Here is a 26714-nt window from a genome sequence, read left to right on the forward strand (position 1 = left end):
GTTTAAACTTATTTGTAGCCATAGCCATTTAACTGTTATATGGGTCATATTTCCTTCATCTTATGTGATATGATTAATCTCTCCAAGATGGATCTGAACAGAAAATTTGTAGGCTTTAATTTGTATGTCTTAAAACTTTGCTGTGGGCATTGCCATAGATGAGTTAAGGATGTTCCCTACTCTTTTTTTGATTTATGATGGATATTCAGAATCCTCTGGTTTTATGAATGAAGTGCATACAAATTTTGCCCACTAATCCTTACTTTCTCCTCATGTTATAGCATAATAGTTTTAAAAGCCATATTTGAAAATCCATAAAAGGTGCCAATGTTAAATCTATGAAAAATCTAGAGATAATCATTTCCAGCCAAAATATAAATGGCTAATATCTCCAAAACAAGCATCACTTTTTCATTCCTTTATTCAAGTACTATCAATTTGTAAGTCTTTTAATAAGCTTGTTATTTTTAAAGAGTAGCGACCATCCTCAACAGTGAAATCTGCCATGTGAACAAAACAAACACTTGACTTGAAAAGTAAAATAGTTTTTGGTTAATTATTTGACTAGATGTACATACTATTAGACTTACCCTTCAGTTTTATCAGCAAATATCAGGTAGTCCTCATCCTTCACATCATTTTTAAGAGGTTTTACGTTTTTAATAAAAATCTGTCTTCTAGCTTCCTGATCTGGCAATGACACAAGCATTCTTTTATCTAACCTAAATAATAATTTAATCTTTTAAGCTTTTTTTGTTAATACCATATACAAGTTTTATATCAATTGTAGACTAGTTCATTTATATACAAATGTTTGCATCATTTTCAAAAAGCCAGCAAATTCCCAATTCAAATTAGAACTGACTTTTTGTGTAGTGGGTTTGCTGTCTCAAGGACTTATATATCCTCTCTCCTTGTATACATGTGAAATTACGTAAAATAAACTTCTGACACAAAAATTCTAAAAATGACAGAATTCTGAGAAGTACTGTTAAATTCAGAAATTATTGGGAGGTTTTTATTAATGGGAATAATGGGACTGGATAGGGATCGCAATTATAACAAGCATTCTGAAATCTGATATGGAAATATTACTGGAATCGCAATAATTAATCCTACATTTTTTGTCCATTCTTCAAAAATCACAATAATAAATGCACGCAATAATTTCTGAATTTACAATATTGTCCTTTTCTATATTTATTATATGAAAGATTCCTTTTTCAGTGTTGATTACATTTTCTCAAATTGAATTTTTGTTCATGGATAATTTTTTGCAGATAATGTTCATAATAAGCTTGTTTTGCCTTTTAGACATCATTCCATTAGATTTAATTGTGGAACATTTTGGACCAGTTGTTCTAACATACTATTAAAAATTATTGAAAAATTAATATAGTGTTTAATTAGGTTTTGCGGACTTGCTTGTCTTTTCATAGTTTTTTTTGTTTTTTGCCTGTCATTGTCAGTTTCTCTTTAATGTATGTGTTTTAAATGTCCCCTTGGTATTTTCTGCCTCTTTTTAAAATCCATTGATATAGATATGAAGTGCGAATAGATAAAGAAAAATGTGATGTGAGTGCCAATGAGACAACTCTCCATCCAAATAACAATTTATAAAGTAAAGCATTATAGGTCAATATACGGCCTTCAACACGGAGCCTTGGCTCACATCGAACAAAAAGCTATAAAGCGCCCCAAAACTACTACTGTAAAACCATTCAAACGGGAAAACCAACGGTCTAATCTATATAAAAAACAAGAAACGAGAAACATGTATAAATTACAAAAACAAACGACAACTACTGTACATCAGATTCCTGACTAAGGACAGGTGCAAACATTTGCAGCGGGATTAAACGTTTTAATGGTACCAAACCTTCTCCCTTTTTCTGAAACAATAGCATAACATCACAACATAGAAAACCACATGATAAAATATTAATTGGAAGGCTTAACTCAATCAAAAAACGTAAATTAACACACTATGCACGAATAAATTTGATCTGCAATACCTGAATGCAAATGCACAGTTAATAAAATATTAGGGATGTATATTTCAGTCCATTGAAAGAGTAAACAAATTGTGGCTTTAAATGGTTGTTTTATTCATAATTTGAAAATTATTTTGTTGTTTTATTGAGAAGAAACAGGATAAAATAAGATTGATACACTATGTCTAATTTTAATAATATGTTCACTATAAATTAATCAATGAGTATATGTCTATCATCATGAAAACATTGTCAGATTTACACTCAATCTTCAAGAAAAATTCATTACAAAATATTTTGTCTTACATTTCTCAATATGGTTATGTTATTTAATGCTGTGCCCTATATGTGTCAACCTCAGAGGCCTTTTCAGTGGAAATCTGTCTGCCAGTGCCTCTCTGGGGATCATACAATAATCTCAATTGTGACGGGGTAAATCACAGGCCTAACTCACAAAAATAAGGGCATTTGACAAGTATGTGTAATTTATATTGAATTGTTCAAAGCAGGGGCAGATCCTAGGATTTTTGAAAAGGGGGGCCTAATTCTATAAAACATTTATAAGGTTCCATGTTGAAGGCGGTATTTTGACACTATAGTTGTTTACTTTTTACACATTGTGACTTGGATGGAGAGTTGTCTCATTGGCACTCACCATCTTATTTCTATAGATATAAAATTGGACAATGTTGTGCTAAAAATACATATAAATCGTGAAAAACATATGCACAAAAAAAATTGCAATCAAAAAGGGGGAGTTATACCCCCTATATGTCCCCTGCTGGATCAGCCACTGCAAACTTTTTATTTCACAAGAAGTTTGGTGAAAATGGCTAAATTTTTTTTAGTTGGGAAGAGAGGGCAGCAAGAAGCGAAAAAAATAATATTATGTGGCATCTTATGAATAGCATGCATAATGTATCACCTTTTCAGAAAAGTTGACTGAATTATCCAAGGTTTTAATGTTCCTGCCACTATATAAACATTCTCTGCACAGTGATCAATTTGATACAGAAGTTCTGTCTGAATTTTTGGTATACTAATATTTTCAGTCTCCTCATATTCAAACAATTGTTCAAAGTCATCTAAAAATAAAATACATGGCCCACTCTGACTCTTGGCCCTTTTAAATAAATATTGCACCATTCTGAAAATACAAAAAACACTTTAATTTTAAAATTTCTGACAATGTTTTCATCAGGTAAGGTATCTTGTCTTGCTTTTTGACTTATCTGTTCTTTTGTACTGACATAATTCAGTTAGATTGAGTCATTCATAACTAAAAAAGTAATTTGAAAAAGTTTTTTGTGGCATTGACCATATTAAGTTTAAGGAACACAATTGTTTCTTAAAATTCAAGCAATAATTGTAGAGAAGAAAAAATAAGTCAGCAAGGAAGACCAGATGTAAAATAAGTAAAACATTTGTAACACAAGTATAAGACTTGACTGCAGCTCATTAGTATTACAGTATAAAAACTTTCACTTGGAAGTACCGTCAAAGCAATGAGTGACAGAGCAGCTTTTAGCATAAAATTGAAAAAAATGTAATACTGGTAATAATAATTATTAATGATAGTCAATATTACCGATCTACAAATTATTTTTTTTCATGATTGATCAATAATCCATTTCAGAAATATATGAACAAGGGACAGGATTTAATAGGGTATAATTAAGCAGATATCATATATAATATTCAGGAGGATTGGTTTTGAAAATTATCCTTCCTCAACATGTAACACCTGTTCAAAATACTTGAATGAATTAGGGATATTCCATTTCAGTTTGAATAAATTTTATGCTGTTGTATTCAGAAGTTTTCAAAATGAAAGAGCTCTATAATATCATTCATGCATTTATGGTTAAACCAGTGATGAAGAATTTATAAAATATAACCTATTGAAGCTGCAGTGTCAATGACATATATTATATACTTCCTTTGTATCTATTACATGTTAATTTTAATAAGACAGTTCCAAAACGTCAACTTTCACTTAAAAACCAAGAATTGTAAACTTCCTATACAGATAGAAAACAAGAAAAAAATCATAAAAATCACATAAAATCTTTGAGTAATTTGAAGCAACAATGAAAAATGCCTTTAACAAAGGAAGCATAAAATATTGCCATACTAGAGTACCACAAGTTCTGTTGAATACCTCCTCAAAACACTCCTTTGAATGGTCCAAGGTTTGATAGCACTAAGTATTACATGAATGTCTTCATTATCAAGACCAATCCCCTGTATATGAACCATGAGTTCTGTCAGAACTATACGATTTATCACTAATTCATCTTCATTAAATAAACAATCAAAATCTTCTATGAAAACAATGCATGGTTTCAACCCTCCAGCCTTTCTAAATAATTGTTTAATTAATCTGAAAGATAAGCATTCAAATTTTGTGGATTTATTAATATTGGTGGGATGGTCGTTTGACATTTGCGCCGATTTTGAAAATTTTCATTCTTTCATTGGCGCCAATTTCATTTTTTCATTTGCGCCGATTTTATATTTGCTCCTAATTAGATTTACAGGTAAGTTAAAACTTGTACGTGTACTGTGCTATACCATTGGTAAAATCTGGTTATAATTGTTTTTCATCCATGTTTAAGTTAATTTTGATTCATATTGTTCTGGAACTTCGTTGTAACTTGATGGTCATATTGCACATTGAAACGGACCGAGAAGTTAATTCTTTAATCATCGAGGGCCATACATATCGGAAGGTCAGTGTTCTCAAAAGTCAGAGTTACCACGGATTCTATTGTCAAAACACAGATCGAGCATAACCATGTGGTAAATGTCCGAAAGACAGATGCTAAAGAACTACGGATACGGTCAACAAGGGAAAAAAGTCTGGAGATGTATCTTGTAGGCCTTCTTCCACCTCCCAGTGGTGAACAGGGGACAACAGTTATATACACGTTGTGATTGACAATTCATTACATTTGTACAAGTGGCAAATGGAAGAGGTCTATAATGATAAATGAAAAATAACATGACTTGGATGGAGAGTTCTCTCATTGACACTCACATCTTCTTATATCTATTCACCTGTAATTTACCTGTAATAAAATCGGCGCAAATGAAAACAAAAATCGGCGTAAATGAAAGAAAAAATCGGCGCAAATGAAATGCAGATCGGCGCAAATGCAAAACACTGGGTGGGATACCACTGTTTGTGGATTTCATGATTACAGCTAATCTACAAAATCAAACAAAAGACAAATTTTGTATAGATTTGTATGCAAACTTTGTAAAACCACAAAACTAAATATCCACAAAAATTACAATTTGTTCTTAATCCATAAAAATTAAATGAATCCACTATAAAACACAATATTTTCATGTGTGTGCCGTTGTATTTTGATTTTTTTAAATGTAAGGTTGCTTTAATGAAATTAGGAATTATGCCAGGATAACATTAAGCAGCTAAAATTGATCACTTTGGAAAAAATAAAATAATTATTTGCATGAAAATACAGTATGTCTATTAACAAGGAGGACATTGAGCTGCTTTCTTAATTACACTGTTGACACAAAGATATGTCTACCCTGCATTGCATCTACATCAAAAACAGTTTATGGACCACAAGTTCTGTCAAAACAAAAAATATAATTTATCTCTTGATACATTTTCCATTAAATAAACTCACTATGAATTTGTTTAAAGATTTTTGTCTGAATTTATTACATTTTAGTTAATTCCGTATATTTAAATGTTCATTTTAGAACAACTCTCCATTTTTTAAACCTTTCTGTGCAACCTGGCCATTTGAGTCCCAGATCTTAATTTTTATGCCCCACCTACGATAGTAGAGGGGCATTATGTTTTCTGGTCTGTGCGTCCGTCCGTCCGTCCGTTCGTTCGTCCGTCCGTCCGTCCGTCTGTCCCGCTTCAGGTTAAAGTTTTTGGTCGAGGTAGTTTTTGATGAAGTTGAAGTCCAATCGACTTCAAACTTGGTACACATGTTCCCTATGATATGATCTTTCTAATTTTAATGCCAAATTAGAGATTTTACCCCAATTTCACGGTCCACTGAACATAGAAAATGATAGTGCGAGTGGGGCATTCGTGTAAAAGACACATTCTTGTTTATTCATGTTATAGATACTGGATTTGAAATAATTGCATTTTTTTTTATTTCAAACAAGTCCTACAATAATTTGTTTTGTGTTGACATGATGTTAAACAATCAATCAAATATTCTATCAGTCGTCAATCAAGCCCTTCAGGAGCTATCACTGCTATAACCAACCATGTAATGATGTTATACATAGATATTATTTTTTTAATTTTTAGAATACTTACTTTTCTTGGTGTTCCAAGTATTTACAGACTAAATCGGAACAAACTATTCTGAGGTAAGCTACATCAGGATTTTGTCCAGCTAAAGCTTTCCCAATCATTGTCTTCCCAGAACCTGGAGCCTATTTAAATAAAAGAACCCTAATTTTAGTTATTACTATGAACAGCAATGATTTCAAAGAAATGTCATGTTTAAGATGTATTTAGTTATTATTGTGTGTTTGTTTGCTATCTTATTGAACTATAATTAATGCATTGCCAACATTTGTTTTAATTCATGACTATTTCAATGTTAATCATTTTATGTTTTACTGATGCCAAAAAAGAGAAACAAATATTTTTAAAATTTCTGAATGACACCTGTAGAGCAGGATCTGCTAACTATTCTGGTGCACATGCGATCACCCCTGTTTTAAGTGGGCTTCATGTTGCTCAGTCTTTAGTTTTTTATGATGTGTTTTGTATACTATTCTGTTGTTTGTCTTTTGATGTTTTTTTTCGTTTCTTGCCATGGCATTGTCAGTTTGTTTTTTAATTAAGTTTGAACATCCCTTTGGCATCTTTCCCCTTTCTTTTCTTAGAATATCAGGAATTTGAACCTGTTAAAAGACTTTGTATTTACAACATGTACAATATTAATATTCAAACTGAACTCATAACAAGAGTCAGACAAAATGACACCAAACCAGATTTTAATTACATTCATTGAATTTATTTATTTGCAAAAAGCATTTACATGCTATGGCAATCAAAACATATATTACATATATGACACGAAAATAAACAGCAGAAAACAACACATCGTACAAAGTTAAGTAAGAATTTGACATCTCATTTTCCATGCTGCCTTAATATAATTACATAATTTTATAGTTACAGTTTTATTGACAGCTTTTAACAATTGATCCAGTTTATAAATATTTGGCCAAGAACAAAAGTATTTTGGTAAATAATGTGACCTTACAGGTCTGTATACAGGACAAACTAAAACAAAATGATATTCGTCTTCAACAACGTTCATATTACAACAAAGACACAATCGTAATTCTCTTGGCGTATTGGTATATCTACCAACTTCGATATTTAATTGAAGTGTCCCACTACGTAGTTTCGTAAGTAATCGAACATCACAAAAGAAATTTAAGTAATTTTCAAGACAAAAATTTGTCTTGATTCTTCTATACATGCAAAGTTTTTCACAATCACATAAAGATGTGGACCACTCTTGTAAATATTGATCAGTAATACGTTTTTTAACAATATCAAAAACTACATTAGTTACATCCTGTGAAATCCACAAAAAGTTCAGGCCAAGATTAGACAATAAATCTCGTACAAAAGAAACCCAATTTGTTTTACCATTAATAACATCTTTATACAGAAGCATGTAAACATCGTAAACAACACTTGGTTTTTTCAATAAAATATGAAACCAATATTTTAAAATTCTAATACGCCTTGAAACATACATAGGCAAATGCCCAAGTTCACCACATAGAAAAATAATAGGTACATTTTTACCAACCTTTACAAGAAATCTACAAAAACGGTTAAAAATTAATTCAATATCACGAGCACGATGAAAGCCCCAAATTTCTGATGCGTAACTAAGAACGGAACCAACCATACTGTCAAATAAAATACAACATTGATCAGTTGAAATGTAAACGCTTTTGAGAGTATTCATTAGTGTTGATAAGGCCTTGGATCCTTGCTGAGCCAGACGTTTCTCTGTTTGTAGAAATTTGCCATTAGAATGCAGTAATATTCCGAGGTAAACATATGAATCAACTATTTGGAGTTCGTTGTTGTCATAGAAAAAATTATTCTTAACCCGCTGCCAGCCATTTCTAAATACAATCACTTTGGTTTTTTCAGTGTTTACTTCAATATTCCATTATAAACAATATCATATGTTGACAATTTATTAAGTAACTGTTGTAAAATTTCAGGTGATTTCCCAAACAAAACGGTATCGTCTGCGAATAAAATTAGGTATATCAAATATTCGTTCAGAGTTACGACATCATCAGTTGCATCAATAGACAAATCATTGACTATATCGTTTATGAAAAATAAAAATAACAGAGGAGATAACGGTTCTCCTTGTTTCACACCAAGCCGATTTTCAAATGAATCAGACAGCAAACCTCCAGATTTAACACAAAGTTGCACAGACGAATATATAGATTTCACCATAGCTACAAATTTAGTGCTTACTCCATTTCTTAATAATTTGTATATAAGAATTCTTCTACTGAGTTTATCAAACGCCTTACGAAAGTCCACAAATGCGCAATATAATCTTATTAGTGTCATTATTATAGCAATGAAGGGCAATAACTCTGAACAGCCAATGTGACAATTATCAAAATGGAACTTGACCTCAATTATGTATCAGTAACAACATACTGAAGTTTGAAAAGCATTCTTAGAACAGTTTCCAACTTAATGCTGGGAAACATACTTAAAATGCAAATTTTCAATCAATCAAGGACCTTAACTCCTTAATAGCAGCAGTGCAAATCATCAATGTCAAGCTTTACCTCAATTTTGTCCTCAGAAACAAAATATTAAAATGTGAAAGCCATTGTTGGAATACAGTTGAACCTCGATGTGTTGAACTCATTGTGTCGAAAACTTAGACGGGTCGAAGTAATATCTCGGTCCCAGTAAAGTTCCCGTTCGATCAAAGCATAATTACCTCTGATGAGTCGAACTTGGTTGATTCGAATACTCAGTTAAATCAAGTAAATTTTATAGTCTCTTCAATATAAAACTAATGTTGATTGACCCCGATGTCTCAAAGTTAGAAAGTAAAAATTTACGAAATATGCAGACCTAATGTTAATTTTCAAATTGGATGTATTTCTTAATTAACCTAATCACTTTTCAAAAGAGATTAAAGCTGAGTGAACATACTTGTTGGCATAACAGTTAAATTGACATGTTTATGGTGACACCTTTGTTGATTGTCCAAGCGGAATGTTAGTGTGTTGAACATATTTCACCTGACATAAAAACAAAACAAATTTAAATGACCCGACCGAGATTAAATGAATCGTTAGAATAAAAAGTCATTAATCAAAATAAATAAAAGGATTAAGACAAAAATGATAAATTTATAATAATTTAATGTAAAGCAGATGACCTAATCATAGACCTTCAGAACCTGTTTCGTTCCATTAGTGATTTCATAATTCATAGTGATTGACCTTTGTTAATATTTGTGTAGACTACTGATTTTATTTGTGCATGATTTGTATCTGTATTTGTGTGTTTAATTATTACGAAGGACCAAAAAATATGGAGATTGAGTACACAATCACAAAAATTTCATATCGAAAAAAGTGCACACTGTTCAAAGTATTTATTTTACAAAAATCTCATATCCTATTTTATGCATTTCAAATTTATGAGGACATCCTCGACCTCAGATAAGTTGAATACTTTAGTCTAGTCCCTTTGACTTCGACATAACGACATTCAACTGTAGTTCTTAGCTTATTACACGAAACAACTCAACCGGCAATTTTCCAATCAATCAAGGAACATAACTACTGAACAGCAAAAACAAAAATCATCAATATCCATTTATGAACTCCAATTTGTCCACAATAACAACATATTAAAAAAAAAAATGAACAGCATTGGTTGAACAGTTCCTAAGTTACTGCATGTGAGCATCTGGAGCAGCCCACCAAACAGCTGTACATGTATAACCAAAAATCTATAACTGAATTTCCATCTGAAAACCAGGTTAAATTTGGAAAATCAGTTTAGCCTTTGGATTTATTTTTACAAATTTTGATTCAAGAAGTGATGAAATAAGCTAAGAAGATTAGATAATGCAGAGATTAGAATGATATTTACCCCATATAAAAGTATTCCCTTCCAGGTGGGTCTTCTTCCTAAAATAAATCGCCAGAAAAAAACTGAAATTAAAATCTATGACAACATGCAAACTGCCAATGTTGGATTAAATTATTGGAGAACAAGAATGTGTCCTCAGTACACGAATGCCCCACTCGCACTATCATTTTCTATGTTCAGTGGACCGTGAAATTGGGGTAAAATCTCTAATTTGGCATTAAAATTAGAAAGATCATATCATAGGGAACATGTGTACCAAGTTTGAAGTCGATTGGACTTCAACTTCATCAAAAACTACCTCGACCAAAAACTTTAACCTGAAGCGGGACAGACGGACGAACGAACGGACGGACGAACGGACGCACAGACCAGAAAACATAATGCCCCTCTACTATCGTAGGTGGGGCATAAAAATGTCATGTAAAATTTGGTATCAGTATCTCCTGTGTTTAATATAAAATATTCTAAACACACTCGTTAACTTTTGACAAATTGTAAAACACTGTAAACTAAGTCATAGTCATATTATGAATGGTAAAACCCTTAACTTTAGGTAACTTTATTAACTTATAAGACAAACATATAAATTTTTCCTCAAAAAATCTGTTTGAATTATTGTAGAGATTATTCTATACTTTAGAAATAATTCATGGAAGCCATAGATTTGTTGGAAAATTACACATGGCCTGGGCGTGATATTCGAATTTTAACCTGAGCGTTAGCCATGTGTAAATTTACAACAAATCTATGGCTTCCATAAATTATTTCGATTCTAATATGACAAATATGGTCATTAAAAAACTGAAGCAAGGATGGTTATGCCGTGTGTGTGGCTGTTCTATTTTACCCCCTGTAATAAATCTGTAGCTTGCATGAATTTTTTCTTAAATAACCGCTAGAAAAAATGTGTTTAATTCTTTAAAAACTCAAACCCAACATTTGCAATTTTTAATTTACATTTTTTTCTCGTAAGTTATAGTCAAATCCACTGTTGACATTTTTTAACTAAGGAGCTGCCATGTTGACTTGCTGAAATCAGTATTTAAAATGTGCGAATAATGCAATAGAATAGAAAATAAAACAATACCTACCTCAAAACACCATTTTAATGCAGTATTATCTGAATTTGGAGGGTTCACGCAACAGAAAAACCTTCAGCTTTGAAGTTTTAATTCGTATGATGTCATGTTTAGAAATTACTTAAATGCGTCAAAAACATTAATGGAATTTCATGAAATTTTATTGTATTTTGCTTTAGTACATTTTTCCTAGCTCTATTGCATTAATTCTTTTTGATATGCCTCAGAATAAGAATAAAGGTTATGTAGTTTTTTTCCAATTGCAATTTTTAACACAGCGAAATCGGCATAGCATTTGCACATAGGTTACGATACATGTTGATTGAAGAAGGAGATATATTGTAACAGCCATTATTATGTACATCTCGGAGTCTACCCTAAGTATAGATATATCAAGAATTTTATCAAGGTGTTGTTTACAAAGCAAAAGAAGAACGTCATATTAGAATTCTGATTAATGCTACACGATGTTGGTATATATATATTTATCTTACCTCCTATACATTTCTAGGAATATGATTGGTTAAAAGCAACTGCATTGAGACCATGTATGTTTCATATGGGGTTAGTAGGTGTGGTTTATTTCAATACACAGTTAGTAATGGTGTTAAGTCCCTTTGTAAAAACAACACGTACTGTGTTGAGAAAAAATTTGAAATGTTTCAACAGACAAAAGAAATTGATGGTGAATGATTGAAATAAATTCATAAAACACTTTAAAAGCTAACAAGTTGTTATTGTTGCCATTTGTTTTTGTAAAGACCAATGGAAGTAAGTTCTTAACATGGAAGATTTTATTACATGTTAAGATAGTTGGTAAGAAGAATTCTTTACACAGTGTTCTAGTGACCTAATAAGATTAATATTGTAAATTCATATGGGGATTCCAGCATCGCTCTCACCCCATATGGAATTTTCTGACCGCCCCATATATATTGTATCGCTGCGATTAAGCCTTTTTGTGCTGATGGGGTGTGAAGCAATCACCAACCAATCAATCATATATATCGTATTAGGTCACTAATACATTATGTAACTAATAATATTTGCTAGTGAATGGCTTATTATTTTCAAGAAACCGTCATAACAAAATTTAATATTTAAATAGATAACCCAAGAGTAAATATAAGTTTCCAAATCTGTAAAAATCCATTCAAACCTTGAAATAATTGAGGGAACTTGATTGGCATGATTATACTTTCTTTAAGCTTATCTTTAACATCCTGACAACCACATACATCTTCCAAAGTTACATTAGGTGTCTCAGACTCAGTAATATCTGAAATAACAAAAAAAAGTGTACATTTCATAAAAGAAATGATCAAAAATTCAAGGTAAGCCAACATTTGACGAAAGACTCCTGTGAGATAGATGTTACAAAGATATTGGTCTTAAGAAACATTATCATTTCTTTAACATCAAACCTTGCCATAAACCATTACAAAACTCATATATTATTGCATGCAGTGTAAGTGTGAATCGTTCAGTACAAAAATTGCCAACAACCAAAGTTAATTAAGTGCTAATAAAAGGTTTACAATTATCCAAATGTGTTTGAACTGTGTACTTTTGTTTTTGCTTTTTCGCGATACATTTGCTCACAGCAGACAAAAAATAAATGCCCTTATCTTAAAAAATTGATTGATTTTTGGTGCTTAACAACACTACTTTCAGCACTCTTTGCAATATTTTGGTAAGTCTGTTTTCATTGATGGAGGAAGCCAGAGTGCTCAGAGAGAACCACCGACCTTCGGAAGGAAAACTGACAATTCTAGTCAATTAAGATCCGAGTCAAACTAACCTGCAACATGTGGGGTTTGAACTCACAACCTCAGTTTTGATAGGCTAGTGATACTGTAGATGAATTGACTACCTCAGTTTTGATAGGCTAGTGATACTGTAGATGAACTGACAACCTCAGTTTTGATCGGCTAGTGATACTGTAAATGAACTGACAACCTCAGTTTTGATAGGCTAGTGATACTGTAGATGAACTGACAACCTCAGTTTTGATAGGCTAGTGATACTGTAGATGAACTGACTACCTCAGTTTTGATCGGCTAGTGATACTGTAAATGAACTGACAACCTCAGTTTTGATAGGCTAGTGATACTGTAGATGAACTGACAACCTCAGTTTTGATAGGCTAGTGATACTGTAGATGAACTGACTACCTCAGTTTTGATCGGCTAGTGATACTGTAAATGAACTGACAACCTCAGTTTTGATAGGCTAGTGATACTGTAAATGAACTGACAACCTCAGTTTTGATAGGCTAGTGATACTGTAGATGAACTGACAACCTCAGTTTTGATAGGCTAGTGATACTGTAGATGAACTGACAACCTCAGTTTTGATAGGCTAGTGATACTGTAGATGAACTGACAACCTCAGTTTTGATAGGCTTGTGATACTGTAGATGAACTGACAACCTGTTTTGATAGGCTAGTGATACTGTAAATGAACTGACAACCTCAGTTTTGATAGGCTTGTGATACTGAAGATGAACTGACAACCTGTTTTGATAGGCTAGTGATACTGTAGATGAACTGACAACCTCAGTTTTGATAGGCTAGTGATACTGTAGATGAACTGACAACCTGTTTTGATAGGCTAGTGATACTGTAGATGAACTGACAACCTCAGTTTTGATCGGCTAGTGATACTGTAGATGAACTGACAACCTCAGTTTTGATCGGCTAGTGATACTGTAGATGAACTGACAACCTCAGTTTTGATAGGCTAGTGATACTGTAGATGAACTGACAACCTCAGTTTTGATAGGCTAGTGATACTGTAGATGAACTGACTACCTCAGTTTTGATAGGCTAGTGATACTGAAGATGAACTGACAACCTGTTTTGATAGGCTAGTGATACTGTAGATGAACTGACAACCTCAGTTTTGATAGGCTAGTGATACTGTAGATGAACTGACAACCTGTTTTGATAGGCTAGTGATACTGTAGATGAACTGACAACCTGTTTTGATAGGCTAGTGATACTGTAGATGAACGGACAACCTCAGTTTTGATAGGCTAGTGATACTGAAGATGAACTGACAACCTGTTTTGATAGGCTAGTGATACTGTAGATGAACTGACAACCTCAGTTTTGATAAGCTAGTGATACTGTAGATGAACTGACAACCTCAGTTTTGATAGGCTTGTGATACTGTAGATAAACTGACAACCTCAGTTTTGATAGGCTTGTGATACTATAGATGAACTACTTGAACATCTCTTTAATATAAATTTTCACTAAAGGCTCTCAAGAGCCTGTGTCGCTTACCTGTATTTATTGTGGTTTTGGAAAACATGTAATATAAGGTTAAAATCATAATAAATAGTATTAGATACCCTAATAATGATTGAGGCCAAGTTTGGTGTAGTCTTACACCAGTTACTGAAGACCCCTTGTCATTATTTAAATTAGTTTTCAAGTTGTGACCATTTGAAATTGTTTTTTTACAATTTTCACGTAGACTTCTATAGTAAACCTCTATGTTCTATTTTTAGCCATGGCGATCATGTTGGTTGGATGGCAGGGTCATGGGACACATTTTTCAATCAAGATACCCTATTGAAAATTGTGGCTAAGTTTAATACTATTTGGCCCAGTAGATTAAGTGGAGAAAATTTTTGTAAAAGATTACAAAAATTTAAGAAAAATTGTAAATAATTGACTATAAAGGCATGAAAGGGCAATAACTCCTTAAAGGGTCAATTGACAATTTTGGTCATCTTGTCTTATTTGTAAATTGTAATTTGCTGAACATTATTGCTGTTTACAGTTTACCTCTATCTATAATAATATTTAAGATAATAACCAAAACCTGCAAAATTTCCTTAAAATTACCAATTCAGGGGCAGCAACCTAACAACAGGATGTCTGATTCATCTGAAAATTTCAGCCCAGATAGATCTTAACCTGATGAATATTTTTACCCTCTTCAGATTTGCTCTAAATGCTTTAGTTTCAGAGATATAAGCTAAAAACTGTATTTTGCCCCCTATGTTCTATTTTTAGCCATGTCGGCCATGTTGGTTGGCAGGCGGGGTCATCTAACACATATTTTAAACTAGATACCCCAATGATGATTGTGCCCAAGTTTGGTTGAATTTTGACCAGTAGTTTCAGAGCAGAATAATTTGTAAAAGTTGGACGACGCCGCCGGATGCCAAGTGATGAGAAAAGCTCAGTTGGCCTTTCAGGTAAGGTGAGCTTAAAAGTGTAATGACTTGCAGGCACGCTGTGAATAACATATAACAACATTTTGATTCCACTTAAATTAATCTCTTTTTATGAACCTTCAAATACCAATATTTTATATAAAATATTCTCAGTTTGTGACAGTATAAAATGAAGCTTGCCTGATAAGGCATTAATAATATAAACAAACAGCTTTTTTGTATGAAAAAATTTGTAGTTTATTAATATTATTAAAATGCTTGTGGTAATTCAGTAGAATATAAAACCTTTACAGAGGAAAGAAATTATATTCTTCCTCAACACTTTGTGCTTCTAATGATATTAATTTTCAGCAAATGAGTTTTTGTAAAATGCTATCGATATTGTTCATAACATACCTCCCGCTTATCTTGAAATAAAGGGTGCCAAAGATACATTGAATTGCAACAAGTGATGGCTAATGGTGGCTAGTGGTAATGAAAATTTATAGAGAGCTTTCAAAAACCTAGTTTGAAGAACAAAATAAATTCTTGTTTCGAAATTCCAATAGGAAACACATATAATATTATTGTAGTTACTGAAAATAATAAAAGAAGGAAAAGAACAAAATAAAACATGGAACAATTATAAAGCTCTGTACAGGACAAATTTATACCATTGACTAATCTTTCTACTTGGTGATCCTCTGATTCTTTACAAGCTATTTCTTCTTCTTCTTCTTCATTCTCATCCTTTTCTCCGTCTCCATTTTTATCTTTCAGTTCTTTCTGCAATGTCTCAGCCTCAGAGAGATAAATGGAACACTGTCGTTTTAATTTATTTTTTACCTCTGCTACCATGGATTCATCTTGCAAAAAAAAGAACACATGTAAGTATAAAGAAGCATATGTTCACACATACCAAGTCTATAGTACTTAGCAAATGTGGTATGTAGAGAAGGATCTGTTTACCCTCTAAGTGCGCTTAAGTTCACCATGGGTTTTTACTATCCACTTCACCTCTAATAGAACTTGAATTCACCCCTAATTTTAAAATGGAGGGAAAATCTGTTCCTCACAAGGTGCACCTGGGTTCACCTCTAGTTTTAACTATATACATGATATATGGAGGGAAAATTTGTTCCTCTCAAGGAGCACAAGAGTTCATGTCTAGTTTTAACTATGGAGGGAAAATCTGTTCCTCTCAAGGAGCACAAGAGTTCACCTCTAGTTTTAACTATATACATGATATATGGAGGGAAAATTTGTTCCTCTCAAGGAGCACAAGAGTTCATGTCTAGTTTAAACTATGGAGGGAAAATCTGTTCCTCTCAAGGAGCACAAGAGTTCACCTCTAGTTTTAACTATGGAGGGAAAATCTGTTCCTCTCAAGGAGCACAAGAGTTCACCTCTAGTTTTAACTATGGAGGGAAAATCTGTTCCTTTCAAGGAGCACAAGAGTTCACCTCTAGTTTTAACTATGGAGGGAAAATCTGTTCCTTTCAAGGAGCACAAGAGTTCACCTCTAGTTTTAACTATGGAGGGAAAATCTGTCCTCTTTCAAGGAGCACAAGAGTTCACCTCTAGTTTTAACTATGGAGGGAAAATCTGTCCTCTTTCAAGGAGCACCAGACTTCATCCCTAGTTTTAACTATGGAGGGAAAATCTGTTCCTCTCAAGGAGCACAAGAGTTCATGTCTAGTTTTAACTATATACATGATATATGGAGGGAAAATTTGTTCCTCTCAAGGAGCACAAGAGTTCATGTCTAGTTTAAACTATGGAGGGAAAATCTGTTCCTCTCAAGGAGCACAAGAGTTCACCTCTAGTTTTAACTATGGAGGGAAAATCTGTTCCTCTCAAGGAGCACAAGAGTTCACCTCTAGTTTTAACTATGGAGGGAAAATCTGTTCCTTTCAAGGAGCACAAGAGTTCACCTCTAGTTTTAACTATGGAGGGAAAATCTGTCCTCTTTCAAGGAGCACAAGAGTTCACCTCTAGTTTTAACTATGGAGGGAAAATCTGTCCTCTTTCAAGGAGCACCAGACTTCATCCCTAGTTTTAACTATGGAGGGAAAATCTGTTCCTCTCAAGGAGCACCTGAGTTCACCTCTAGTTTGAACTTGGGAGGGAAAATCTGTTCCTTTCAAGGAGCATCTGAGTTCACCTCTAGTTTTAACTATATATGGAGGGAAACTTTGTTCCTCTCAAGGAGCACAAGAGTTCACCTCTAGTTTTAACTATATATGGAGGGAAAATTTGTTCCTCTCAAGGAGCACAAAGAGTTCACCTCTAGTTTGAACTTGGGAGGGAAAATCTGTTCCTTTCAAGGAGCATCTGAGATCACCTCTAGTTTTAACTATGGAGGGAAAATCTGCTCCTCTCAAGGAGCATCTGAGTTCACCTCTAGTTTGAACTTGGGATGGAAAATCTGTTCCTTTCAAGGAGCATCTGAGTTCACCTCTAGTTTTAACTATGGAGGGAAAATCTGCTCCTCTTAAGGAGCATCTGAGTTCACCTCTAGTTTGAACTTGGGAGGGAAAATCTGTTCCTTTCAAGGAGCATCTGAGTTCACCTCTAGTTTTAACTATATATGGAGGGGAAATTTGATCCTCTCAAGGAGCACAAGAGTTCACCTCTAGTTTTAACTATATATGAAGGGAAAATTTGTTCCTCTCAAGGAGCACAAGAGATCATGTCTAGTTTAAACTATGGAGGGAAAATCTGTTCCTCTCAAGGAGCACAAAAGTTCACCACTAGTTTTAACTATGGAGGTAAAATCTGTCCTCTTTCAAGGAGCACCAGACTTCATCCCTAGTTTTAACTATGGAAGTAAAATCTCCTCTCTTTCAAAAACCCTGAGTTCATCCCTAGTTTTAACTAAGGAGGGAAAATATGCTCACTATCAAGGAGCACCTGAGATCATACCTAGTTTTAATTACCATGAGGGAAAATCTGCTCTCTTTCAAGAAACCTGTGTTCATACCTAGTTATAACTATGGAGGGAAAATCTGCTCTCTCACAAGGAGCACATCAGTTCATACCTAGTTTTAACTATGGAGGGAAAATTTGCTCTCTCACAAGGAGCACATCAGTTCATACCTAGTTTTAACTATGGAGGGAAAATCTGCTCTCTCACAAGGAGCACATCAGTTCATACCTAGTTTTAACTATGGAGGGAAAATTTGCTCTCTCACAAGGAGCACATCAGTTCATACCTAGTTTTAATTACCATGAGGGAAAATCTGCTCTCTTTCAAGAAACCTGAGTTCATACCTAGTTATAACTATGGAGGGAAAATCTGCTCTCTCACAAGGAGCACATCAGTTCATACCTAGTTTTAACTATGGAGGGAAAATCTGCTCTCTCACAAGGAGCACATCAGTTCATACCTAGTTTTAACTATGGAGGGAAAATCTGCTCTCTCACAAGGAGCACATCAGTTCATACCTAGTTATAACTACGGAGGGAAAATCTGCTCTCTCACAAGGAGCACATCAGTTCATACCTAGTTATAACTATGGAGGGAAAATCTGCTCTCTCACAAGGAGCACATCAGTTCATACCTAGTTTCAACTATGGAGGGGAAATTTGCTCTCTTTCAAGAAACCTGTGATCATACCTAGTTTAAACTATGAGGGAAAATCTACTCTCTCACAAGGTGCATCTGAGTTCATCTCTAGTTTTAACTATGAGGGAAATTCTGTTTGCTCTCAAGGAGCACCGGACTTCATCACTGCTAACTGCTTGTTCTCCAGAAGAACCCTGATTAACCCCTGGTTTTAACTGTTGAGGAAGGATCTGCTTACAAAAGTACCAGGGTAATCCCTTGTTATGATTCTGGGAAAATTATGCTGGTGCATATATATGCAAGTTTGTCTTTATCTGTGGTTATTTGATTCTAGTATTTAACCAAAATTAATTTTATAGTAAATAAGGCTTACTTCTCATTTTTTAAGGTTTATAGAACCTACTTATCCTTTGATCCAAAATATTATTGGGTAAATTGTGGGAATTTCTTACTTGACATTCCTCTACAAAAGGTGTACTATATTTGTCAATAACACTAAGTTGCTAAAACAAAGGAGCAGAAATCCTGGTAAGGGGAATACTAAATACAAGGGAATAATTCCTGCAGGAATTTCCAGCAGTTTTGTATTGTTTAATTACTGATGAAACTGTACATAGTAAATTATATTACCTTTGATTTCCTGAATCAAATGTTGTATCTCCTTTTTATACAGCTCTAATGCTTCTGCTGTTCTGTTTTCCTCCCTGGCTTTTTTGGCTTTATCAATATTACTATGTCCCTGCTTTAAAACAGATTTATACGCTGTATAATAATTATTTCTAACAAATACAAAATAACATTTTTTTTATAGACAGATACAGCTATTTATAATGTTGCTGTATGAAATCTGTTGTGAAGTACAGAAACTACTATTAGACTGTGGAATATATAACAAGATTTCATATCAGCTGGTTAAAAACTTTGGAGCTTGCTTTCAACAACCATAATTGTAAGCATTCTTTTTTATGGTATAATACTGTTTGTTATATTTTTGTTTGTAAAATGTACTGGTTTTATTATCTTATATATATATATTGATTTAAGATAAATGCTTTTCCTGTGCTGATTTTTATTGTGTAATACATGTACACACATTATATAAGCAGATCTTCACAAATTGGCATTTCCCAAAATTATATCACTGTATCCAGTATGATACAATATTTCTACACTGGTCAAAGACAGTTAAATTTTCAAATTTAAAATGTAACATGTGTAAGGATTGCCAAGCTTTTTAAAATACTTAATATTTAACTTAAATTTTGTTTTGTATAAAAAAAAATCAACAGGTCAGGAAAAGTATAAATCAGGTAGAATTAGAGAAAAATGTTTTTTTTTTTTTTTTCAACAGATAATAATGTTTTTTCCGACCAATGAAATTCGAATTCAGCCTTTTGATGACAGATACATGGATTACTTGAAAAATTAACCTTTCTACCTATCAATATCCAAAGTTGCTTAGAGGTTAAAATCAATTAAATTAATAGTCAGAGTTCATATATACAATATATAGATATCATATATTAAAATACATCACGAAAAATAATATTGATTTTTGAAAAAATGGATTTTTAAGAATTGTTTTCTGCAAACTATATATAGAACTCAAACATGACTTTATAATTCCCTTGCAGTTTGAAACAGATTCAGAAAGAGCTGACCTTGGGGAACACTTCAGCCAATCGTCTTCCTGCTTCCTCACTTTTTTCTGTTTCAATTTGTTCTTTTACCTCTTCGCTCTTCTTCGACTCTTTATTCTTATTTTGGTCCTCTGAATCCTTTCTGTCTCCATCCATCAGTTAACTTTCAGTCTCTGTCACAAAAACAATAGTCTGTAAAAACAACCATGATACATATATATTTTATAGAAAGAATATTCTTTTTCACATAGATTTTTAATTAATATATTTATAGCAATGATTATTACAGTATATTTACAGTACAATGTAGTTATTCTAGTCATTAGTGGGATTTCTATTTTAGCTGAACTAGTATACAATTTTTTAAGGCGCCAGCTGAAGCCTGCCTCTGTGTGCAGGATTTTCTCACTGTGTTAAAGACAAATTGGTGGCCTTCAGCTGTTTTCTGCTCTTCGGTCGGGTTGTTGTCTCTTTGACACATTCCCCTTTTCCATTCTCAATTTAATATATTTCTATTTTATTGGCTACAAGAAAAATCAACTGATTATGTAATGTTTTCAATTTATGTTAAAGCAGAGTCTAAGAATATAATCATAAGCTTCACCCACTATTTTTACACACCAAGGCAATGTTAGGAGTTAACAGCATAGTCAAATAAAACAAAGAATTTATGATCAATGCTTGCAAAATCAACTAGAGACTCCAAGGAGCCTGTGTCGCTCACCTGATATTTTTGTTTTCAATTGATGCATGAAACAATGCAACAATAATACTTTGATAAAGGTCTGTGAGGATCAAAATCTAATCTTTCATTTGATTTTAACTGCTTTCAACCAATTTATCATATTAAAAAATTGAATTTGTCTATGTAGTTCATTTGTAGTTTCAGAGGAGAATATTTTTGTAAAAGATTACAAAAATTTAAGAAAAAATTGTTAAAAATTGACTATAAAGGCTAATAACTCCTTAAGGGGTCAATTGACTATTTTGGTCAGGTTGACTTAATTGTAGATCTTACTTTGCTGAACATTATTGCTGTTTACAGTTTATCTCTATCTATAATAGTATTCAAGATAAACAAAAAATGCAAAATTTCCTTAAAATTACTCTTTCAGGGGCAGCAATGCAACAACGGGTTGTCTTATTCATCTGAAAATTTCACGGTAGATAGATCTAAACCTGATGAACATTTTTACCCCCATATCTTATTTGCTCTAAATGCTTTAGTTTCAGAGAGATAAGCCAAAAACTGCATTTTACCCCTATGTTCTATTTCTAGCCATGTCGGCCATGTTGGTTGGGAGGCGGGGTCATTGGACACATTTTTTTAACTAGATACCCTAATGATGATTGTGGCCAAGTTTGGTTGAATTTATTTATGAAATTTCAGAGGAGAAGATTTTTGTAAAAGATTACAATAATTTACAAAAAATTTTTAAAAATTGACTATAAAGGGCAATAACTTCTTAAGGGGTCAATTGACAATTTTGGTCATGACTACTCATTTGTAGATCTAACTTTTCTGAACATTATTGATGCTTACAGTTTATCTCTATCTATAATAATAGTCAAGATAATAACATTTCCTTAAAATTACTAGTTCAGGGCAGCAACCCAACAATGGATTGTCTGATTCATTTGAAAGTTTTTAAAACTAGATACCCTGATAATGATTGTGGCCAAGTTTGGTTAAATTTGGCCCAGTAGTTTCAGAGGAGAAGAATTTTGTAAAAGATAACAGAAGATGATGACGACAACGGACTCCAAGTAATGAGAAAAGCTCACGTGGCCTTTAAGGCCAGGTGAGCTAAAAATGCAAACATACAGAAATCTTCTAAAATTAGTTTCTTTCATAAAGTGTACATAATGGGTCAAAAAGCATCTTATGTTGATTTGTTTAACAATCAGCAATGCAAATTATGAATAAGTGCAAATTCTTTAATGATTGAAAGGGAAAGACATCTTATTGAACCAAGAAGTGAAATTTGGTCTTTCTGTTATAATGAGCTGATTGAAAATACTGGGTATCATTAATTAGTCACAAGGCGAGAAAAGAAAACAAATGCAGCGGCAAGAAGACTAATTATTTTATTTACTAATCCTGCAAGAAAACTAATGTAGCGACAAGAAGACTAATGTAGCGACAAGAAGGTTTATTTGGCAGACTAATTCAGTCAAGAAAAAGGTTTTAGCATCAATAAATCTAACAATTACCAGGGTACTTATTTCAAGTCATAAATATACAAATATGCATTTAAACGTTGTTTTTTTTAATATGCTTGTTTTAAAGTAATTTCCATTATTTCATTATATTGATAAAGAAGTTTGTTAAAAAGAAAATAGGGATTGTTTTTATTTATTATAAAGAATATGTATGGTGCTTTATAACTACATGTATATGATCCTATACATGTATGTTTGACATTTCTATTGTATTATTTATATCTACTAATACTGAAAACATAAACCCATTTCTTATTAATAAAAGAAAGTTATGCATTAAGTAAACACCTTGACTCACAAGGAGTTTACACATGTCTACATTTATCAAAGGTTCTACACAAGAAATGAACATTAATATAAACGAGTCTAAATTGAAAACTACGTTCAAACCTATGATTGCGTTGGACTAAAAACCGCAATTTTTATATGTGTGCATGTAAAACAAATTTCGTTGTAGAAAGGTCTAAATACAGCACAAACAACATTTTCCAAAAGACCCAAAAAGTGAAATAGGACGAAAGGATCATGAATATAAACCGGAGGGAAAATATGATACAAGCCCAAACGAAAAATATAAACGAGTCTAAATTGAAAACTATGTTCAAACCTATGATTGCGTTGGATAAAAACTGCAATTTTTTTTGTGTGCATGTAAAACAAATTTTGCGTAGAAGGGTCTAAAAACAGCACAAACAACATTTTCAAAAAGACCAAAAAAGTGAAAAAGTATATTTAAACAAAACGCATTTGACTATCAGGTCAAACAACTGATGTTCTTTAACCCTGCTGACTGCCATTGGCGATTGCCAAATAAAATTGATCACAAGATGTAAGTTTTGTAACAAAATGGATCTTAATATAACTTTAATACTAAACAGAAAACAATAAATGTGTGGCCAAGATGTTATGCCACAAACATAAGGTGTAAATAATTTTTTTTTAGTGTGTACACACCAAATCCGGATTTCGACAATAAATGTCTCTTCAGTTTTGTTAGGGGTCGAAACGGTATTTGGAAGGCCATATAATTTACCCTCAATTTAAGATAGACTCTTGAATTTTAAGAGTCAATATAGGATGAACGGATCATATAAACCAGAGGGAAAATATGACATGTATAATACAAGTCCAAACGAAAAAATTTAAAAAACAAGTCTAAATTGAAAACTACGTTCAAACCTATGATTGCGTTGGGATAAAAACCGCAATTTTTATACGTGTGCATGTATAACAAATTTCATCGTAGAAGGGTCTAAAAACAGCACAAACAACATTTTCAAAAAGACCAAAAGAGTGAAAAAGTACAGTACTGTATATATATATATACATGATATATACAAAAAAATAGTTTCCTGTAAAAATATGAACAGCATGAAAGAACTAAAGATTTGGATTAAGAATATTTCAACCAACTTTTATTCAGAATTACTGGAAAATAATCTTAACAGTTAAAACAAATATAACAAACTTTTTCTAAAAAGCATTCAAGACAAACTAGACAATGAATTTTATCTTAGATATCCAAGTTTGGAAACTTGCCATTTATTTAAAAAAAAATAAGAATCAGTGACTATAATTTACTTATAGAAAAGGGCAGATATCTGCATATATACCATGACGTATACCTTGAAACCAAAGAACATGTCTAGCTTGTAAAACCATAGAAGATGAATACCACTTTCTCCTCTACTGTCAAAATGATATAATATTTCACATTAAACTTTCTAACATCTAATGACATTGAAATTGGATATCGTATAACCAAGGCCAGTACATTGCACGTTCCTGACCTGGTTATTCATCTTGCTAGGTTGGGGGAACTAGCTGGTAGGTTTGATATGAATACATGTCAACGTAACACAGATTCAAAGTTCAATATATAATGTTTATTAATCAGCATTCAGTAAAGTTATCAATTACAATTAAATCACATCATAAGTTCATGAGACATATTAAAACAGCATGTCTAATATCAATTCAATACAACTGTCTAAATCCAAGTATAAAACACAAGTGTCCAATATGTGACTGTCAAACAAGTGTCCCTAACTACATGGTCAACTGATATATATTGTTTCATTATTCAATTTACATAACATTAATACTCAAATAGCTAATTTACATAATAATGCTTATTTATCTATATTCCCAAATATCAAGTCTTTGTGACATAACTTAAATCATCTTAAAAAGTAAGAAATCCTTTTTGTATATATATAACACTTCTTTAATCCTTAATTCTCTATTGTCATTTAGGCCTCAGGGGATTACATAATAATTTGCTTTACACTTATCTAAAATTGTGAAGATTTATATTAACTATTTATCAAGTAAATTATTTCTTAAGCTAGTGCTAAATATCTTAACTATAATACTAAATTATAACAATGATTTGAATTCCACATTTTAACATTCTGACATCTAAAATATACTGGTTGTAAAAACTATAGCAGTAGAAGTTATTCCCCCACACTGTGAAATGATTATACCCGTTAGGCTTTCTGTAAGGCATCGCAATAACAGTACAGTAATTCTCGAACCAAACTTTTCAAATGATATTAAAAATTTGGTTGGTTCAAAAGTGGTAGTTAATGTACAAAATGGAAAGGCTTTGTACAGAATTCTAAATCCTACTGGATTAAGCATAACATTATATAGGAATAAGAAAGTAGCCAAGGCTTTTGAAGTAGACAAAAATGGTATTTTTGCCTTAAATGATAATAATTCAAAAGAAAAATCTATTAAAGTTAATAAATATCAGAATGTTGAAAAAGAGTTGGGAATAAAAATAAATGAAAACTTAAATGCAAATCAAAGGAAACAGTTAACTGAGCTTCTATCAAGGAATAGAAACGTTTTTGCTAAAGACATTACAGAGTTAGGTAAAACTAGTTACCACTACCACAGAATTGATACAGGAAATGCACCACCTGTACAATCAATGCCCTACAGGCAAACACCACAAATGAGGCAAGAAACAGAAAAACATATTGATATAATGTTAAAAAATGACATTATAGAGGAATCAAACTCTCCATGGTCATCCCCAATTGTATTAGTTCGCAAAAAGAAAAGTAATATGGATGCAAAACAAGAGTATAGGTTCGCGGTAGACTATCGTAGGCTTAACAAATGCACATTAAGGGCAAAATTTAGTATTCCTAGGATAGATGATGTTTTTGACACAGTTGCTAATTCAAAAGCTGTAATATATTCAGTACTGGATCTCATGAGTGGATTTTTTCAGACACCCTTAGATCCAGAAACAAAACACAAATCTGCATTTGTAACACATCAAGGTATTTACCAATTCAAAAGAATGAGTTTCGGGTTAACAAATGCACCAATGGCTTTTCAAATGCTCATGACAAACGTTTTAAAAGAATTGAACTGGAAAGTTGCTTTAGTATACATAGACGACATTTTGATTTTTAGTAAAAATTTTGAAGAACATTTAAAACATTTACAATTAGTTTTTGACAAACTAAAACAAGCAAATCTTACACTAAATCCAACAAAATGTCATTTTGCAAAAGAAGAAGTACATTATTTAGGTCATATTTTGTCCAAAAATGGTATTAAAGTAAACCCTGAAAAAACATCTGCTGTGCAAACATACCCAATACCTAAAAATATCAAACAATTAGGTAGTTTCTTAGGATTATGCAATTACTACAGAAAATTTGTGCACAATTACTCAAAAATTGTAACTCCACTTACACAATTAACTCAGAAAAATAAGAAATACATCTGGACACAAGATTGTCAAGCAGCTTTCGAAACATTGAAGCACAGCCTTGTCTCAGCTCCAATCTTAGTGTTCCCAGACTTTGAGAAACCATTTGTGTTGT

At 32.5% G+C, this 26714-nt stretch overlaps 1 protein-coding gene across 10 annotated transcripts in view; it reads right to left on the reverse strand.

Annotated features, from left to right (window-relative positions):
- Nucleotides 1-26714, reverse strand: part of LOC139523129 (vacuolar protein sorting-associated protein 4B-like) — a 41597-nt gene that overhangs the window by 3374 nt on the left and 11509 nt on the right. For 5 of the 10 annotated variants that reach the window (XM_071316916.1, XM_071316917.1, XM_071316918.1 and 2 more), the window contains exons 2-9: nt 20731-20832; nt 19631-19742; nt 16107-16298; nt 12421-12540; nt 10183-10220; nt 6313-6431; nt 2920-3141; nt 591-722 (exon numbers count right to left, since the gene is read on the reverse strand). In XM_071316916.1, the coding sequence (XP_071173017.1) occupies nt 591-722; nt 2920-3141; nt 6313-6431; nt 10183-10220; nt 12421-12540; nt 16107-16298; nt 19631-19742; nt 20731-20796 (1001 nt within the window). In that variant the 5' untranslated portion in view covers nt 20797-20832. Of the gene's footprint in view, nt 1-590; nt 723-2919; nt 3142-4155; nt 4378-6312; nt 6432-10182; nt 10221-12420; nt 12541-16106; nt 16299-19630; nt 19743-20730; nt 20833-26714 lie in introns of all 10 variants that reach the window. The other 5 variants (XM_071316923.1, XM_071316921.1, XM_071316924.1 and 2 more) reach the window with 5 other exon arrangements.

Source organism: Mytilus edulis, chromosome 5, assembly GCF_963676685.1.
Source record: "Mytilus edulis chromosome 5, xbMytEdul2.2, whole genome shotgun sequence".
Taxonomy (NCBI): Eukaryota; Metazoa; Mollusca; class Bivalvia; order Mytilida; family Mytilidae; genus Mytilus; species Mytilus edulis.